This window comes from Rhinolophus ferrumequinum, chromosome 19 (genome assembly GCF_004115265.2).
Source record: "Rhinolophus ferrumequinum isolate MPI-CBG mRhiFer1 chromosome 19, mRhiFer1_v1.p, whole genome shotgun sequence".
Taxonomy (NCBI): Eukaryota; Metazoa; Chordata; class Mammalia; order Chiroptera; family Rhinolophidae; genus Rhinolophus; species Rhinolophus ferrumequinum.
Genome location: NC_046302.1, coordinates 7,137,963 through 7,158,630, shown reverse-complemented (window position 1 = coordinate 7,158,630; position 20,668 = coordinate 7,137,963). Strand labels below are relative to the sequence as shown.

General features: G+C 35.9%; 1 protein-coding gene across 1 annotated transcript in view; it reads right to left on the bottom strand.

Moving 5' to 3' along the window:
- The window catches only part of PIEZO2 (piezo type mechanosensitive ion channel component 2), a 430,456-nt gene that overhangs the window by 262,934 nt on the left and 146,854 nt on the right, over nucleotides 1-20,668 (bottom strand). Inside the window, exon 3 of the mRNA XM_033087551.1 lies at nucleotides 13,401-13,526. Coding sequence (XP_032943442.1) covers nucleotides 13,401-13,526 — 126 coding nt within the window. The remainder of the gene's footprint in view (nucleotides 1-13,400; nucleotides 13,527-20,668) is intronic.

The following is a 20,668-nucleotide window of genomic DNA, read 5'->3' as shown; positions in this document are numbered from 1 at the left end:
TGAGTTGTTCCCACCTTTTGGCTGTTGTGAATAATTCTTCTGTGAACATTTGTAAGTATCTATTTGAACACCTGTTTTCAATACTTTTGAGCATATATCTAGGAGTAGAATTGCTGGATCATATGGTAGTTCTGTGTTTAATACTGTGAAGAACCACAAAACTGTGCTCCATAAAGGCTTCCTCATTTTACCTTTCCACCATTAGTGTATGAGGATTCCAATTTCTCCATATACTCACCAGTACTTGTTATTGTCTGTCTTTTTAATTATAGCCATTTTAGTGGGTATGAGGTAGTATCCCATTGCAGTTTTGATTTGTATGATCCTAATTACTAATGGTGTTGAGCAATTTTTATGTGCTCATTGGCCGCTTGTATATCAGAATGAAGCTCTGAGTGAAGATTTTCCTGAGGCCTCTTGGGGCCCCAAGACTTTGAAGCCTATGATACATTTTAAAAATCTATCTATCTATCTGTCTATCCATCCATCCATAATTTATTTCTTTTTACAGGTCATGTTCCAACAGGTATAAGCACATTGATGAGCAATATGGTACAGTATAAGAAGAGGGAAAATAATATTCAAATTCTTTAGCATAATAAATATACTCCTAGAAATTTATCCTAAAGTAATAAACAACAGATTTTCATGTATAAATGCTTAAAACAAAATAGCAAAAATAAAAAACATGAGGGAAAATTATGCAGAAATGAACTATTTATAAAGATTATATAGAAATGTGAAAATATAACACATAGCAATAAAGAGTTATAGCTTTCATCCAGATGACCCAGGTTTGATTACCAGTCATAGTGACACAAATTTAAGTACATATAAGGTCCATGAGGGCAGGGATCCTTGATCTGTTCACTAATATTCCAAATCTAAAACAGTGTCTGGTGCATAACAGGTTATCAATAAACGTTTGCTGAATGGATAAATACATAGATGAACTAACAATTACAGAATGTAAATAAAAAATTGTACGTGGCATGTAAAGTGTGATATGCAAAGGTCTTTCATTGACATCTGGAATTCTACCCAAACCTTCCCACTGGAATTCATTATCTCCTGTTTTAATAAAACACACTGTCCTTCTCCAGCTCCCCAAGCCAGAAACCTAGCAAACACCCCACTCCTAAGCCAGTCATTCACCAAATCATTGATTCCTCCTTCATAATATCCCTCCACTGTCTTCACTTTTCTCTTCCATCATCACTGCCATTGTTTTCTCATGGATTACTGCTATAGCATACAAATTCATTTCCTGCTTCGAGTCTTGCCCATTTTCAATCCATTCTTCACACATACAGTGTGCATTTTTCTAAAGCACAAATCTTAACATCTCTCTCCCTTGCTTAAGAGTTGTCAAAGCATCTCTATTGCCCTTAAGAAAAACTAAGAATCCTTAATATAGTCTGCATGAGAAGCCTTCAATATTGATTACAGATTAAATCATCAGGGTAGCTTTTATAAAATACCAATGCCCAGGCCGCATCCCAGAGACTCAGCTTCAATTGATTCGGAATAAAGCCCAGGCATGGGTATTTTACAAAGCAACACCACAGGTGTTTCTATTATTCAGCCAGGTTAGAACCCATCAGTGTATACATCCCTTTGTGCTTTGCCTACTACTTAAGTCTTTGTGTCCACTTTGGTCATTCCCAAACTCACATTCTGAACCCCAACCACACTGTCTTTCTTCCAAATTCTTCAACTGTGCTGTGATATCGCTTCCTTCTGAGTCTTTATACTTCCTTTGCCTTTAGTGGGGAATGGTCTTCCCATTCTCTTAGACAAGATTACATATGAGGTCAGACAATTTAGTTCGCGAACTCATCCTAAAAAAAGTGCTACATACCTCATTGCTGAGTATCACTACAGTCCCCTTCCAAGTACTCCCCTTGGGAGGCTATGCACTGATGCCAGGCTAGTCCACCCTTCAAAGCAATTCTGGAACTCTTTTTCTGGAATGGCCATCAGAACTGTCTTATTACCCTGGATGTCCTGAATGTCATCAAAATGTCTTCCTTTCAATATTTCCTTTATCTTCGGGTAAAAAAAGAAGTCATTGGAGGCTTGATCAGCTGAGTAGGGAGGGTGTTGTTTCCTGGCTAAAAACTCCCTCACAGACAGTGCCACGTGAGCTGGTGCATTGTCATGATGCAAGAGCCATGAATTGTTGGTGAAAGTTTAGGTCATCTAACTTTTTCACAAAGCCTTTTCAGCACTTCCAAATAATAAACTTGGTCAACTGTTTGTCCAGTTGGTACAAGTTCATAATGAATAATCCCTCTGACATCATAAAAAGTTAGCAACATCATTGCAACAAGCTGGCAAACTTAATCGTCAGACCTCATATTCTCTTCCTTCAAGTTTCTGCTTCAACATCACTTCCTCCTAGAAGTATTCCACCCCAGACTGAAGTACATACTTATTATGTATATTTCTACCATTCGTTGTACATTCTCAATAATAGCGCTATATCAAACTCTATTACTGTTGTTCATCTATTCGTCAGCTTCCACCTTCCACCAGTAGACTATAAAGTCTATGAGGGCAGGGACTATGATTTCTGCCGGTGGCTAAGTACTTAACATGATGAATACACACAGCAGGCATTTAATAAATAGTTATCAAATAAGCTAATATGTGACAGAATTGTGGGATTCTAAATAATTTGAATTATTTAATTTTCTTTGTGGTTGTTACAGTATCTACTTTATGAAAATCCATTTTCAAAATGAAAAATGCAAGATAGCATAATCATCATTATTATAATTTAAATATAACATTCTTTCAAATTTCTCAATTAAGGAAATAAATACAGAATAATATTTTTTGAGGAGTACCTATAAAAATAAACATGAGATTGCAATGACAATATCTTCCTGACAGTGCAAAACTGAAAAGGAGGAAATCTGTGCATGCTCTATCCTGATTAGATTAATGCAGTTTATATGACACGGTGCTTTAATTTTTATTATCATCCATTGGCAGTAGGGAACATGCAGCCACCACATGAGAATTTTTGGAAATCAGCCATCAAATCTTAATCCACTGTGTTGCTTCTTAACAATGGTTTTAGGCTCTTCAAGAATGATCATCCATTTTAAAAAATGGGGATTACATACTAAATAACAATGCAAAGTAATGAAACAAAAGCATTTGAAACCATAATTGTCAATGTGACACACTGTTGGCAAAACAAATACTTTACTTTTTAGAAAACGGAATGATAAAGCAATATGCAAAACATAGGTCCGTAAATGCATTATAACATTTTATAGTAATATCTTCAATATTAATATCCTACATATACCCATATCCTGCAATAGGAATCTCAGGAAATATTTAAACAGCTCTGAAAATGAATATAAGAGATAAATTATAGTAGTAAGTTCTTTGCCAATCTTCTACATCCCTGCATATATTTTTAATACATAAAATCAAGAGGAATTTTCTGAAGCAAAACTTCTGTTTATAGGAAGAAATGGTTTTCATTTATGAATTCACATACCTAAGCCCTAAAATATACATCAGTTTTGTAAGTCTGAACTTGTGTCATACAATTAATAGTTTCTGAAATGCCTTGACTCTACGTGGCCCAGTTTTGCTGCCTCCATTATGCCCTTGAAATATCCTTCCATTATACCATGAGTTTGAAAACATAAAGCTTTATTTTGTCTATAATTTTGAGGTTAAGTTTACTCCCATACCACATAGACTCGCCTTAGTGCTTTTAGGGTAAATAATTTACACTAGAAATGCTGCATCATGAAACTGGGGTTAGGGAAATTGTTATTTAAGCAAACAAAATCGATCCCAAATCATTTTAAATTTCCTGCACTGTGATTTATCTTGTAGCAAGGATTGGTGGGCAAGGGGTGGGGAGCAGATGAGCTCAAGAAGAATGGCATGACTATTATTCATTTGTAAGCTTTTCTTCCCCTGCCTAATTATTAATGAGGCTGCCTTGCCAAACACACCCACCCTTCACAACGCCCCTTCTCTTCCTTGCTTGCTACTTCAAGCTTTGTATTTTATATTTTCACTCCTAATTTTCCCAAATACAAATGGAAATCCAAGTTTCCTTTCACAAATGAAATCAATACCAAATTTCCTTATTTGATATATAATTTTTAAAGAGAAATAAAAGCCATCAAGTGAAAATGTCATTCTCATATTCCCTCATGAACTGAAAAGAGGGGAAATGGCCACAATTATTACTGTAAGATTTTCAGTAGGTATCTGGAGTGCAGAGAGAGAGAGAGAGAGTTTCTGGCAGAGAGAGGACATTAGTATACTATAGTTGTTCCATGGAGCTAGGTAGCGAGGAGTCCACTGAAAATTGATCACAAGACAAGAGAGTCATCCAATTTCATTGTTGTCACATTTTTTTTTCTGCTATTAATTCACTTACTCATTTTTCAAATAATTATTGGGTAGTATACTATATATAGGCCACTGTGGTAGGTTCTCAGGTTATAAAAATAAATAAATAAAACATGATAGTTCCTACCTTTAATCTGATCATATTCTAATAGGAGAACACACAAAATTAGTGAGTATAACTAAGCATGAAATGTTCAATGACAGATGCTTAGAGCTGAAAGTCTCCTGACTGAAAGTCACCTCCAGTTCTCCTGGAGGAGGTGGTCAGTACTGAAAAACGGGTCTAGTGAAGGAGGAAGAGATGGGTGGTGTGGGTAAGAACAAGAATATTCTCCCAGAAGAATAACAAAAGCAAAGGTATGGGTGGGAAATAAGAAGATTACAGGATTTAGGAGTGAGAGACAGAAAAGACAACCACGCAGCGGGGAGAAATCAAGCTAGTGAGGTTGTCTTCGACCTTCTCAGCACCTCTTGCTCCCATCTAGATGTGTCCACAGACCTGCATACCAGACACAGGGAGCCAACACCCTTCTTGGTGAGGTTGCATGTTATTATCATATTTCTCACCTTTTTATCTAATCAGAACTTAACTCTTCTGTGGCTGCTTATTTTATCTGCAGTGAGTAAAATATCAAGTAACTTGCAGAACTATGATGCAGAATTGGCCCGTACTGGGGAATTACACACTGAAGCTATTATCATTACTGATTTAGAGCAAAACTACGAACGAAAAAGATGTTATATAAAAACAACAACAATAAACAAGAAGAAACTGGTGTGAGCTATGGTGAGGCAGAGCAAGAATGAAAGAGACTTACTGGAGTGCTGGATCTGTGCCAGGAACTTATAAGCATTTTACTTCATTTAGGGATGAGATTAAGAAGACATACGGTAAGAAAAGAGGCTCTACACATAGGCAGAATCAAAATCCCAAATAAAAGATGGGGGCACATCTGCCTTAAGAAAACTAGAAGTAGGATTTCACAAGAAATAGATCTGACATTTCAGGTAAGAGAACATCTACATGACAAACATACAATACATGACAGAAACAATTTTAGCTGATGGGAAGAAGGACAGTTACCAGAGAAAGGGAAGTCACAGCCCCATGATGCCTGGCATTAACGGGGCCACAGCAACCCCACCTGATGAGACACTGAAGCTCTCTTCCTAACCATTTACCTAAGACACTAATGAGCTCAGCTGATAATAGAGGGGAAGGACTCAAAATGTATCTGAAAAGGACTCAGAGGTGACATCACAGCTGTCTTCAAATATTTGGAGCACTGTTGTGTAAAAAAAGAATTAGAGTATACACATATATGTGCGTCGTTTTGGAAACATGCTCAGGATCCAGGATTTCAGGGGTTCACATTTCAGGAAAACAGATTTCCACATACCAAAAGGCATTCCATATACTATTAATTTATTGATAGGTTTATATCTTCAGGAAAAATGTCTCCAATTTTTTCAAGCTTTAAAAATACAGATTAAAACCACTCACAGACCATGAGGCTTTGGTTGCTAGCAAGTTGACACAGAGCCTACAGCAGGATCCCCCAAAGCAAGGTTGGCAGGGGAAATGATCAGGCAGGACAGGACACATCTCCAGCGGCAAATGTGCATCCACGCACGCAGCCAGGGGGCTCCTGTAGTGTGCCACTGCTCACTCTGAGGGGTGAAGAGGTTCTCTATTTACCAAGCAAATCACACTGGGTCACTACCACTCATGAACACTTTACCTATAGGTAGTACGTCAGATTGATTATCCTCTCACTCAGCACATCACACAAAATTTGCATGTCCTAATCTTACCTATTCTTCAAACTCGAGTTAATCGAAGTCCAATTTCTTCACAAAGCTTTTCCCAGCAAACTTATGAGGCTGCATAACGTAATGGAAAAAATATGGGCTGTGGAGACCTCAATTTGAATTCTGGCTCTGCCACCAATTGAGGTACCTACAGAAAGACAATGTTCTGTCTCTGGTCCGCATTTCCCCACCAGTCACATTAGCAGTGAGAGTTACTATTTTCAAGAGACATAGTACGGAGTAAAGTACGATGATATGGGTAAAGTGTTAGTTTACTTTACCAAAAAATGTTAACTTCTTCTCTTCCTAACATTTTCACCCTTTGTTTCTTTCTTCTAAAATTTTATACTATAGAAAGGGTAATAAATAATGAATAATATATATTCCCCTGTGATGGAGTTCATGGGATGGCAAGCTCTGGGTAGATGAGGGAATGAGGGGAGGACCAAAATGTATTCACAAACCCAGACCAGACCCAACACTGTAGCCACAGAACAGATGGGGTAAAATTTCCCAATGGGGAAGTTGATGAAGAGAAGAAAAAAGTACTGAAGGAGAATAGACAGTAACTAAATATACACTTCACTGACACCACCTTCCAACCAGCACCATTTCTCCCTGTTATCCGGGGTGGCAACCACACAACATAGAGTAGGTAGAAACCCAAAAATAACAATTAGTAAGAAACTGAAATACATAAGAAACTGTATCATAATTTCCAAGTGTCACCATATGACTGTGTGTAAGTTGGAGATGGAATTTGGTTCTCAGTTATTTCTGCCACTTTGTAGTTGTGTGTAACCTTGAGCAAGAACTATGACTTCTCTAATAATAATAATAACAACAACAACAACAATAATAATAGCTTATTCTTATTGAACACTTGCTACGGCTCAGACACTGTTAAATGCATGGCCTGTATTAACACAACAAACCTCTGAGATGGCACACTAACAGTATCTTCATTTTACAGTCAAGGAACTGAGACACAGAGATGAGTAACTTGCCAGTCACATAATGTCCTAAATTTACTCCTATACTGGATAGTATAAACAATTCTCATGAAAAACATCTCATGATAAAATGAGATATTCTTTTGAAAGTCACTATATAAACTGAGTATCACTATATAAATATCACTCCAAGCAAAATTAAGACGTCAACAAGACACTGGCCTAAGAGATTTTCATCCTGATGGGGTTTCTCTTCCACATGGTGCCACACCCCCTTAATTTTCCTTCTTGCCTGGGTCTAGCTTTTGCCAATATAAACTGAAAGAATCCGTTATTACAAAAAAGTATACTCTATCAAATATCAGGTTACCAGAGTTCTCTTTCAGCAATGCTTTTCATCCACAGTCTACTGATCATAAACCAGTCTTAGGCTAAAATAGCCTCGCCTGCAGTGCCGAATGTAGTTGGCACATGCCTAAGTATGTTGGTGGATGGAAAAAGCAGTCTGCCTCAATTACCGGGGGCTGAAGGAAATAACACTTAAGGCTAATTTCTCTTATTATAAATGTGATCAGAAGGTATGTATATGATCCAGATGCTTTTAGACTATTGTAGTTAAGGAAAAATTAGACTGGTGTCCTCATCCTGGAACAGATGGCCAATAGAATTACAAATTGGTCCACGTTTTGGGGTTTTTTTTGTTGTTGTTTTTAAATCGTTGTATTGTGGGGCCATGCCTGCTTTCAGGAGGCTAGCAAGGTTGAGGAGAAAAAGAGAGAGATGAGAAGAATCAAGACTCTCCCAAGTGCTACCACATAGAGCCTCAAAGCCAGCTTTTGTAAGAAAGCAGGCAGCAGAAAGTGACTTCAAAAAATGACTCTTGAAGCAAGCGTGAGGCTAATTTCCTTTTATATATTTTATCTCCCATTTCATAAATATTAACTCTTTCCTCCACAAAGTTGTGTCAAATATGAAAAATACAAATGAAGAATGTCCTTAATCTATGCAACTATTTTTATGAGGATAGACCTACCACGTGACTGCAAATCTAGGGGTCCATCTCCAATGAACACAATTAAGATGGGCAAAGCATGAAGTGAATTCCTGTCTATGTGTGCCAAGAGACAAGCCATTGGTACCTGAAAGCAGAGCAGCAATCAGAATGGCTCACTTTGGGTGTCTACCCCACAATCATTGGGATGGGACGCTGAACCCCCCTTAGTCTTCTTGTCACATGCTGATGCCATACATTGGGGATTGGCATTGAGAGCTTCATATGTTTTGAGGACAGCAAAGCATCACGATTAAGTATTGTTAAGGTCTATAATAACCTCTTGGTCAATGAGCTTCTGGGCCGAGTTCCCTGCGCTCTTAGAAGGAGAAAAATTGGAATTCTAGATGCCCCTTTCTCAAAGGGGAAGAAAGCAGCTGATATGAGGGGTCTTGACCCTCAGGGGAAAACTAATTTAACTATGAATGCTACAACTGAATGAAGCAAAAGAAATATTCAATTTATATAAGAACAAGTATCTAAACAAGAGAAAATCATGGACGAAATACCAGAAACTCTTACTTAAGTCCTTTGAAATGATACTAATACACAGTCCCAGGAAGTGCAATGGAGTTAACAATCCTAAATAGATGATAAATAAGGAGTTCCATAAAGATGAGCAAAGAGAGTGAAAAGTCAATGCTCAGATGTGTGGTGGCTTCAGGCAGCTCACTTGTTTTCTCAGAGCCTGTTTCTTCATTATCCTCAGTGTTACCCTCGCCTCATCCATCATTACCCTCATTCCATCCTTAATGTGACATGCAGACTGAAGAAAGAGACCTCCTTCAAGAAGAGAGCTCATAAAAAGGCACAGCCCTGCAGGAGCCAGTCTTGGCCAGCAGACCTTCCTCTTTGTAGGAATAACATGATTCCCCTGTCTCCAGTTGGATCCAGCCTGGAAGAAGGTGCCCAGCCTGGTGATCAGTGCCTAGGCCAGCTCACAACTCCCACTCACTTCCTCAGGCCTGTGGGCAGTGCACAGCTGTCCATCTGTACAACACTACCCACCCTAAAGTCTTGTTTAAAAAGCGGAATGGGGTAGTATGTATGGAGCTCCCCACTTAAAGAATACTTGGAGCCAATCTGTAACTACGAAAAAGTAGCCATTAACTGGAAAAGGAATATAATAATCCCTGGGGCCCTACAGTTAGTAGGTCGACAAATAGTAGCTATTATCACTAGAAACAGTTCCTTTATAGTTTTGAACTCAGAAGTTTCTTTCGATCAATAGCATGCTTTGGCACAGCACAAGAATCCAGGCTGGCCTTGAAATTTCACTAACATTGCCACACGTCCACCAGCGAGTCAAACAAACTACTTCTGTGGAATCTGTAGTGACATAATTGAAACCGGGTTTACATTTATTTAAATAGCATATTTTTGATGGAATGAAAATATTTTAGTAAGCAGTACAACACATGTTTGAGGAAAATGTACATTGGTCCCCCCACCCCATCGATTTCCTCACTTATCTATAAGAGCACCATTTTAGAAATGAAAGAGAGAGAAAAAGAGAGAGAGAGAGAGAGAGAGAGAGAGAGAGAGAGAGAGAGAGAGAGAGAGAGAGAGAGAGAGAGGTGTGTGTTAAGTTTCAGTTTTGCACAATGGCACCTTTAACAAACCTGCCAGCTAGTCAAAAACTAAATAGGCTGGTTTGAAAAAATCTTTACTACTGCCAGTTAATATTCACAGGGCTCTGGGGGAACAAGAACTTTCAATGACTTAATATTTATAAATGCTACTGTTGTCCCCGAAACATGTGTCTTAGATTCCTGAGGGATACTGGGATTTTTTTGCCATAATAAGGGTAAGGGCATGTGAGTTTTAAATGGAGAGGAGAGTCAGGAGAACAAAATTAAACTCGTATAAATGAGCACTTGGTGGTCTTGAATTCGAATACCACTTGAATGTGATTGGGAAACCTGACCTGTCTGGGTTATTTCACTTTAATTTACCAATGTTTTAAACATGGAGAAAGTATTCAAAATGCACAACACTGCTGGTCCAGACACTTTTTGTCTTTTTATTTGAAATGTTGCTACTTTACATCAACAGATGCCCAAAAAGGCTAAACTTCCAATGTGGGATATCAAAATAGCTAAGATTGTGTTTACAACTCTGATGGTGTAATCGAAACTCCAAATGCTCGAGACACAATAACATTAGTGAGGTGAAGTCAACTCTAAATTAAAAGTCAGTGTTTCCATTACCCAATCTAACAGTATTTTCAGGATTTTATATAACTTGATCATTAAAAAATGCTCTAGGCTGAAAACCTGGTCTGTGTCAATCTTGGACTAAACTAGTTCGCAAAGCTCTGAAGTTTGTTTGCCCTTCTCTTTTATCCCTTTTCAAGAATGTATTACTTTTAAATGCTGCACATGAAACTAAACCAAAAAAATCTGCTTTACTCAATGAGCCAAGGCTGTAGCATGCATCACTCATTTTTCAGAAGAAATGTATGACTTCTGCAAACTCACTTTCAAGGTTCGTGTCTGGAAGTAAAGAGCTTAAATTCCTTTTCTAATCCAATCTTCAGCACATCCCTTCTCTGTCAGTTACATCATCAAAAATACTGAAATTTTAAATTATAATGTTAACTTTTGTAGAAATAAACTTCAAATTAGAATTTAACTGGGTAGAAATAACGTTTACTATTGTGACTTTTTTAGATTGGCTCTTTGTGGAACAGAAGAGCTTGTATATGCGGATGTCAAATAAAAAAGGAAGGGCAATACATTAGGTTTGGAACTGTTCAAGTTATACTGCAGTGAAGAGTAACAGTAGAGTGTAATTGGGCATGAATCAAAATATCTCTGAGAGAGACATGAAAGTATCTTGGTATCTAGAAGCCCAAATATTTAGGCTGTGAGGTTAGGAGAGGCAGATCTAACTCTAAGATTAGGTTGCAAAAAATGCTTAGGAAAAGTCATATCAAGAGGCCAGCTCTAACTGTACCTGAGATGGCCTCCAACCTTCACCACCGAGAAATAGACTTCTTCATGATATTAATGTAGGACCCATCCAAAGTATCTAGGTAATTTGGATCCTTGCCTAGGAAGGAGGAGACAAAGCAAGAACAAACTTAAGTGTGTGCGTGCACGTAACTTTATATGTGTTAATTTTATATGTGTTTCTGTCCGTCTGTCTCTGCATATACCTTATTGGGGAGTCTATACATAAAGTAAATACATTTATAAATATGAAAAGGGAATATTGTTTTAACATTTCATATTACATTTTTATTTTAACCTTTGCAGAATTGTGGAAAATCATTATTTTGAATAAAAATAGAAATGCCTAGACTCTTTGGGTCAGAAGAAGGGATAAGTTTCAGTTCCTAATCCAGATCCCCTCCAGTATAGTCCTTTCTACAATATCACTTAGCGCCAAAAATTAACTTTAGAAATGGGCAAGATATATATTTATAAACTCAAATTTTAAAAATCCGATGAGTTTGATTAAATACTTCCAGTGATGAACTCATTATTCATGAAATAGCACTTATGTCTAAAAAATTCTCCCGTATAGTCCTGGAAATGCCTTATTAAGAAACATCCAAAGGATTTTTGTTGGAGAAGCACTTCAAAATATCACTGATATCATTTCTATTAAGTCCATGAAGAGCTGAACCTGGCTAAATATAATATTCCTTATCATTATAACATAAATTCCATTATTTTAACATTGTATTTTATCAAGTTTTTAATAATAAAGTAACTTCTAGCAAACATTAAAACCACATCTTAATAATGGAATACTATTCAGCCATGAAAAGAAATGAAGTACTGCTAGATGCTACAACATAGATGAACCTCGAAAGCATGCTAAGTGAAAGAAGCCACACACAAAAGGTCACGTATTGTGTAATTCTATTTATGAAATGTCCAGAATAGGTAAGTCTAATAGAGGCAGAAAGTAAATTAGTGGTTGCGTAGGGATGGGTGGAGAGGGAACAGGCTCAAGGACACAGGGTTTCTTTTTGGAGTGATGAAATTGTTCTGGAATTAGACAGTCACAATGATTACACAACCTAAAAACCACTGAATTAAATTCCTGAAATGGGTTAATTTTATAGTATACAAATTACATCTCAATTTATAAAACAATAACCAGATCTTAAGTCATAAATCTCAAATTAAAAATAACTATGATAGGCATTACTGTCCTAGGAACTCTGAACTCAATAAAATGGCCAAAACAAATCTAACATTAGCTTTGTAAAGTTTAGCTCTCTAAAATTACCCAGTGAGGGATATTGAATAATTTATGAATATGGTTATACTAAAGAATATCTCACTACATTTATGTTAATACTCTTTGATCCATAGAGAATTCTGAGCCCCTTTTTATTTTACAGGGAAGTGTAGGTTTCCTTCAAAGAACTTGTGATTGCACTTCTGAAAGATCAGGAAATTTCAAATGTACAAATGGGTTCTTCAAAGAAAAACTGACAATTTAAAATTGTTATTATAGGCTACTTCAAATATCTCAGGGTTTCTGTTTCTTGAGGTTTAACTTAAAACATGTGAATTGTATTCAATATACTTGAAATGCTTCTGTTTTTTCAAATGATAATCACATATCCTACAAAAACTGAAGTAGAATTTATCTGGTGGCAGGTTAATTTTGGAAAGATGCTACTACCTAAAGTATATATCTGTTCAATTTTTATCATCATAACTTTAATATATAATGTATATAAGACATATTATTTTCCTTTGAATAAAAACAAAGAACTCCCATTTGAAAAAGAAACTATATGTGTCATTACATTTTTGCTATAAAGACATATGAAATCTTACATTATGCTTTAGAATCTGATTAAGGTCACTGTTGTATAATGGTGCTGAAATTTTATATCCTTATTTGTGTTGTTAGAAATCGTACATGTCTTGTCTCATTAGCTGTACTATAAGCTCTAGGGACTGTATGTAAATCTCGATTTATTTTTATGCCCAATGATAATGTCTTACATACAGATTAATATCTAATATATGTTGAAGATTCATTAATTAAGTTGCTTACATGATCTAATTCTCCACGGCAAAGTTTCTGTATAGGTATGTGTAGTATATTGGATTGCCATGAATTTTATAATGTAATTAATTAGTGAACAGATTTCTATGAGCACTATGACATAGAGCTTTATTATGCACATACACAGTATGAAAAAAATTAATACTCACAGTTGTAACCAGGTGCAATACGGTGTTGGGCTTCAAGGCTAGCCAAGGTGATGTGAAAAATGATGTGCAGCAACAGGAAGGAAAGACTGGTAAAGCACAGAGACTTTAATAACCGTCCCGTATGTCCTAAGGGATAAAAGCACAGAGATTGTGAGAAAACTTAAGATGAAACACACTCATTCTGACCTTTGTGCAGTTCCACATAGAATATGCTTCTATATAATCTATTATGTAGGCTGACTCAAAAGTACATAAAATGTAACAATTACTCTCTCAGTTATTAATCTAAAGCTAAAAGCTATCTTATTCTCTTTGTAAAATTATATAAATTAACATTGATTAAAAATTCAATGTAAAAGAAAGAAACCTTCCTATTTATCATGGTACGCTACCACAAAATTAAACCACAAAAATCCCCTGGCCTAGAAATTTTATAAGGGAGTTCTGCCAACTTTGAAGGAACAGATAATCCCTATCTAATAAAAGTAGTTCCAGAGAGTAGAAAAAGAAGGAATTTCCTAAAACATTTTACGAAGATAGAGTAACATTAATTTCAAAATTAAATAAGTCTAGAGAAGAAAAGGAAATTTTAAGCCCATTTTACTTATGAACATAGACAAAAATTATTTAAAAAAATATTTGCTAACCAACTGAAATAGCATAGTAAAAATATAATACATTAAAATAAGCTATGGTCTATTGCAGAAAAACAAGTGTGGCTTAATATTAACAAATCTATAAGTGTAAGTCATATACTAGTGGGCTGAATCACTCAATTTTCTCAATGGATACAGAAGAAGTATTTTACAAAATTTAAAATCCATTCCTAATAAAAGAAAACAACAGTCAGAAAACTGGGAATAGAAGGAAGTATCCTTAATATGATAAAGGATTTCTATCGTAAGTAAATCAAACATCCTGTTTATGGTGGAATTTTAGACATAGCCCATTAATGTCAGAGAATGATCAAAGACACTTGACATCTTTGCCACTTACGATATCACTGGATGTACTGGCCCATGTTATAAGAAAAAGAAAAAAGAAGGATTATAATAACTAGAATTATTTGCAGATCGTATGATCAAGTGGAATTATTTGCAGATGATGTTATGATCAATACAGAACGTCAACTGAATCCACAAACCAACTATTAAAACAAATACAAGAAAATAAGTCAGACACAATATCATCTTACAGAAATCAGTATAGCATCTCTACATTAATAATAATCAAGTAAAACACAAGATACAACTTAAATTAGCAACCCAAACTGTATTGTAATGTTTTGTCAATGTATCATTTGCTTAGACGACAGTCTCCAGTTATTTAATCAAATACTAATCTAGATGTGGCTATGAGTTTACAGATGTGAAAAAAGTCAAAAATCAATTGACTTTAAGGGAGGATATGATCCCAGATAAGCTGAGCAGGCCTGATTCAATGAATTGGAAGGCCTGAAAACCAGGCTGAGGAGAGAGGGGTTGGGAGTGGGGGAGGAATTCCTGTCACCTGTGGACAGCAGCTTCAACTTGCGCGCATGAATTTCAGCTTGTCCATGATTTCAGCTTTTCCCCTTCCTGACAGTAGCCTACACTGTACATTTTGGACTTCCTTAGGCAGCTTACATAATCAATAGTGCAAGCCAATTCCTACAAGTTAAACCCTGACTGATAAAAAAGTATCTAAGAATTAACTTTAACAAAAAATACACAAGACCTTTATGAATTAAATTGTAAAACTCAACAGTAAAACAAATCAGAAGACCTGAATAAATAAAAAGATTTGCCATATTTATGAACGAGATTACTTACTATGATAAAAATGTAATTTTTTTCCACATTTAGGCTACAAATTCAATGTAATTTCAAATAAAGTATCAGTAGAAACTTTCAGGCTTTCAACAAAAATTTCAAAATACATATGAAAAGATTTTTTGAGGAACTAACAAACTTATTTTAAAAATGTGTTTGGAAGAATAAAAGTCTTTGAATCACCAGGTTAATTTTGAAATTTTGAGAAATGAGACCAAAAGTGGGTGTGTCTTACCAGACATTAAGGTATACTACAAACCCATAAGTTAAAACAAAACAAATAAACAGTAACTTAGATTCCTATGAAGAGGAAAAAATGTCAAATGGAATACCATATGTAGAGCTCAGAAAAAAAAAATATTTATATGAACCTGATAAATGTCAAAGTTGACTCCACAAATCAAGAGGAAAGAATAGCCTAGCAGATAAAAAACTGGCTCAACAAATACAGAAAAAATAATTCCGGATCCTTGCCACTAAGGTGATCTCCAGGTGCATAAAGACCTAAATGTGAAAGATAAAATCCTAAAGTTAATAGAGGAAAATATGGGATAATAACTTTGTGCCCTTGTCATGATGATTTCCTTCTAAACAAACTATAAGGCAAAAAAAATAAGAAAAAAATAAGATGAATTTGCATTACAATTGAAGATTCAACAAATTCCACCAAAAATAAAATTTATTGACAAATGATTAGTTGGGACATCCAAGATGTACAAGAAATTAATATTTAGAATAAATAAAGAATGCCTGCATATCAACAAGAGGAGGGATACAATCCCAAATTACTTGACATACAAAGACTAGGAAAAGATGACTAATTCTCAAGAGAAAAGACACTATGGTTAACCTTGAAATTATCCAAATGTTGGAATTATTAGAAAATGATTTTAAAACATCCATTACAGCAACACTCCCTAAGGTGAAGGTAAACAATCTTGAAATGAATGGAAAGATCAAAGTTGTCAGTGGAGAAACAGGAAGCACAATAAATACATAAATATAAAATTTTAAAACTGAAAAAATACAATATCTGAAATTAAAAATTCACTTGATGTGCTCAACAGTAGAATATGGATGACAAATGAATGAATCAGTAAATTTGAAGAGATGAATAAAAATTATCCTGCATGAATAACAGACAGCAAAAGATTGAAAAAAATCTTGGGGACTTGAAAATCAAAAGATTTAACAATCACTTGTCACAAGTGTTATCAAAGGAGAGAAGAAAAAGACTGGTGCAGATAAAAACTGGGGATAATAACTAAAAATTCACCAAATTTAGTGAAGACATTATTTACATATTCAATAAGCTTAGTAAACACTAACTGGGATGAATTCTAAGAAACCACTCTCAAATACATAATAACGGAACTCCTGAAAGCAGCAAGAGAAAAATGTCACAAACATACAGGGGGACAACTATTTGAATGCCCACATATTTTTTTATCACAAACCATGAAGTCCAGAATACAGTAAAAATCATCTTTAAAGTTATGAAAGAAAATAGCTATAAGCTCGGAATTCTGTAACCTGTGTAAATATCCTTCAAGAATTAAGGCAAAAAAGACATTCTCAGTTGAAGGAAAACTAAGAGTATCTGAAACCAGGAGATCTACTCTAAAAGAAATGCTAAAGTATGTACTTTAGGTTGAAGGGAAATGGTACCAAAGGAAAACTTGGAACTTTAGTCATGAAGTAGAGCAACAGAACAGAAATGAATAAAAAGATGCTTGTTTAACACACACACACACACACACACACACACACACGTAAACACCCTAATTACAGCCACGGTTCAATTAATTCATGGCATTTCTAGAAATGATCTCTATTTTTCTGGTTTGGGAAATATGTTATGTTTACAGAAATAATTGAGGGTATTATTATAGCCCATGTGTTTTGAGTACTCACTCTTATTTATTCAAGAAATATGAATTATCCAAAGGTATGTCACTTAATAAATAATCACTCATAATTAGAAACATAAGAACATGTGGGATATATTACAAAGGAAAAAAAAAATATATGCTTACTTCGAGATGACTTGTAGAAGTAACCCAGACAGCAAATTCACAAAATAGGCAATTCATGGACAGAATAATATGGTACCAAACTGTACATTTATACATTATTTTCTATGATTATTAGAATACCGAAGCAGAAGAAATTTAATATTAATAGAAGGAATAAAGAAGGAGAGAAAGTAGAATTTATTCAATAAATTTAACCTGGGTTTTATTTATCGATTTTGTTTGTTTTAATGTATTTCCTCAAATAGAGCTTTAAAAAAAGACTCTTGTTGCTTCATAGATTGCATTCAGGAACTGGGTTTTAAACACAGGTATAAATCCAACTCCTCATTTATTATACTTTTGAAAGTAATTCAGAGGCTACTGCTTTAGCCAACATTTCCAATTCTTTGTCAAGTGATTTTAAATGTGACATACAAATGTGGAAGATCCACAGTTCTTATAACTGTGTCAATATTTGTAACCTAATTTGGAAATTTTCCACTTAAGAAGCAATCCAATCCAAAATCCTAGCAATTTTCAAAGGAGAACTCTGAGTCTTGTGGTAATTTTCTTTTTGGTAAAAATTAAACGCCACAAAAAACTTCATTGATATTGGCTTACAGATAAGTTAAATGAATCAAATTCAAATTCTGCGTAAAGCCAGTGTGAAGAGTTTTACACGTATTTCAAAGTCTTCTTCACCTACCCCAAAGGTATTTTTATTATTTATCTACAACCTAATTAGAAAAACCGAGTAAGAGTACCATGTAGATAATATGCATGGCATTTAGAAAAAAGTAACTTGAAGAGCAAGTATTTATATTTGAAGAATTTCCTACAATTTTAATCTCCGGATAGGACAAATGAAAAGCAAGTTGATACACAAAAATGAGGGTTTTCATTTCAACTCATAATGAGGTTAAATACAGACACCTATTAGCTGGAAAGAGTGTACTGAGACTTCAGAGTAAACTAAGCAGTCAAGCTTTTAGGTTGAGTATATGAAGCTGCTAATACTAACCATTCTGACTGACAAGAATGGGCATTCCATTAGTATCAAACCAATATAAATGGGGAGAAGAAATACACATCTACTACTCTATTTGAAATCTCATTGAGGTCATCATTCCAGCACTCCTCAGCTCCCATTTTTTTGCCAAAAAGAACGAATCTCAGAAAGTCTTCTGGGAACACTACAAAAGCCAGTGGGAGAACGAATGACAAGATCATTTTCCCCCAGAGTTATTCCCACCTTCACAAATTGGACTAAAAGCTTCCACTTCATGTCTCCAAGTGAAACTTGGAATTCCCCACTGCACGCCACCTCTTAATCCTCCCTTGCAAAAGCTCAATGTTCTATTTCTAATATTTTTACTGGCATATCATTGGAGCCAAAACAGGTTTTTTTCCCTTCCCATTTGGATCTATCATTTATTACCCTGTCTTTATGTGTTATTATTTAATAACTTTTAAAGTGTTGTAATCTCTTCTAAAAGGTTCCCCACAGTGAAGCGAACACTATAATCAGAAAGAAAAATCATGCCAGCGAGAAAAACAGTGCTCTGGGTATATAGGGGAATGACAGCTGAGGGCCAGGGAAAGAGGACATGAAGCTGCCAGCCTTACAAGTATCCACTCCATCCCTCCTTCAAAACTGGTGATTCGTGACCAGCTCTCATTTCTTCTACATCTCTCCTTACCACTTGAACGCAAAGAGACCTCTTTATAACTCTTATATTACATACTGTCTCTATCTGACACTTGGGAATATATATTTTATAATGTTAGTTGCTGTCCGCAGTTGGGTTACCAGGAAACAGACTCTGCATTGAGACTGGTGTGCAGGAAATTATTAGAGAGAGCTCTCTGCCATAGCACTGATAGGGGAGTGATGGAGGCAGGCCTGAGCCAAGGGAGAAGCTGAACTTGGATATACTTGTAGGGGAGCCCTCAGCTGGGTCCGTCTTGGGGAGCTTTGGAGCCAGAATAGCCCTTCAGAGATGTCTAGAATTGAGGCAAGGGTTCTGAGCCTTTGTACTCCAGCCACCTCCATCATTAACCAGAAACTAGAGGTGAACTGTCCCCAGAGATGGGTGATACTTGGGCAAGGCAGCTTCCTACAGTAAAAGACCTTTTTTTTTTTTTTTTCTGTGAGCAGTCATGAGTCAACACTCCAGGAACCTGGGGGAATAAGTGCCATATTCATAGAGGAAGATTGGGTAGCACCCCACTGAGCCACTAGGTTCTCTTGTTCTAGACATTTATTGTGATCAGATAGAGCATAAGCATCTTGAAGGTAGGGGCTGCCTCTAACATAGGGTCTCAAGCTTAGCGGGTACCTTATGACCAAATATCTATGGGGCAATAAACTGGCCTGAGGGCACAAGCAGCAGGACCTTCCAAATCCAAAAAACACCGAGGACCTGGGAATTTCAGGCGATGATGTAGTTCTTATTTTGAGGTACCTTATTTGCTCTAAACACATAGAGATAATAGATAAAATATGAAGGAGATCACCAGAAAGATATACCAGGCGCCAGCATAAGATAAATATCTCTAAGGGTCAGAAATCCAAGAGAAATGCAAATCTGTCCACAGGCTGGACTTGAAGCAGGCAATGAAAATCAAAGTTGGCTTCCTGGTGAACATTTAATTGCATGCTCAGGGAAAATAAGGATCCATCATTAGGAACACTGATTACAACAAGGGTTTAGGTTACAAACCCAAGCTTCACGGATTTTACAAAAATGCTGGAAAAGAATCTGCTCCTGAGCAATTTTATGATCTATGGTTTACAAGGAGCTGTATGCTTAGGGAAGAGGGAGAATGGAGATATGCCATACTGAGCAAACCCAAATCCCCAACATCATCGAAGGACAGGTCTCTGAACCATTAGGATATGACTTAATTCTCCACTGGGGTCCAGTGGGTCCAGGTGGGAACAACTGCAAAAGCATTAGACAGAGACAAAATCATGGGGCGGGGGGGTTGTCCAAAGAGAACACTGGAATGAGAGCAGGAGAGGAGACTGAGATAGAAACATTTTTGGTTCGATATGAGCAAACAAACAATAATTCAGCAACACATAAGGAAACATAAAGCTAGAAAATACTATTGGGACATGGATTCACCAAACGTACAATTGAAATTATGAAACATACTGAAAATGAATTAAAACTAAGTTGCCTGGGATTCTCAAAATGATACATTAAATCCTGAAAGGTGAACAAGAAATTATTTTTTTAAAATAGACAGAAATGAAATAAAACAGATGACACTAAACAGAGCAACTATCTGTTTTAGAAATTTAAAATACAGTCACTTAATTAGTAAAATAGATCAATAGATCAACTAAACCCTAGATTGGATAGAGACAAAGGTAAATTTAGTGAACTGGATGACAGTACTGAGGAGTTTACCCAGAACTCAGCACATACTAACA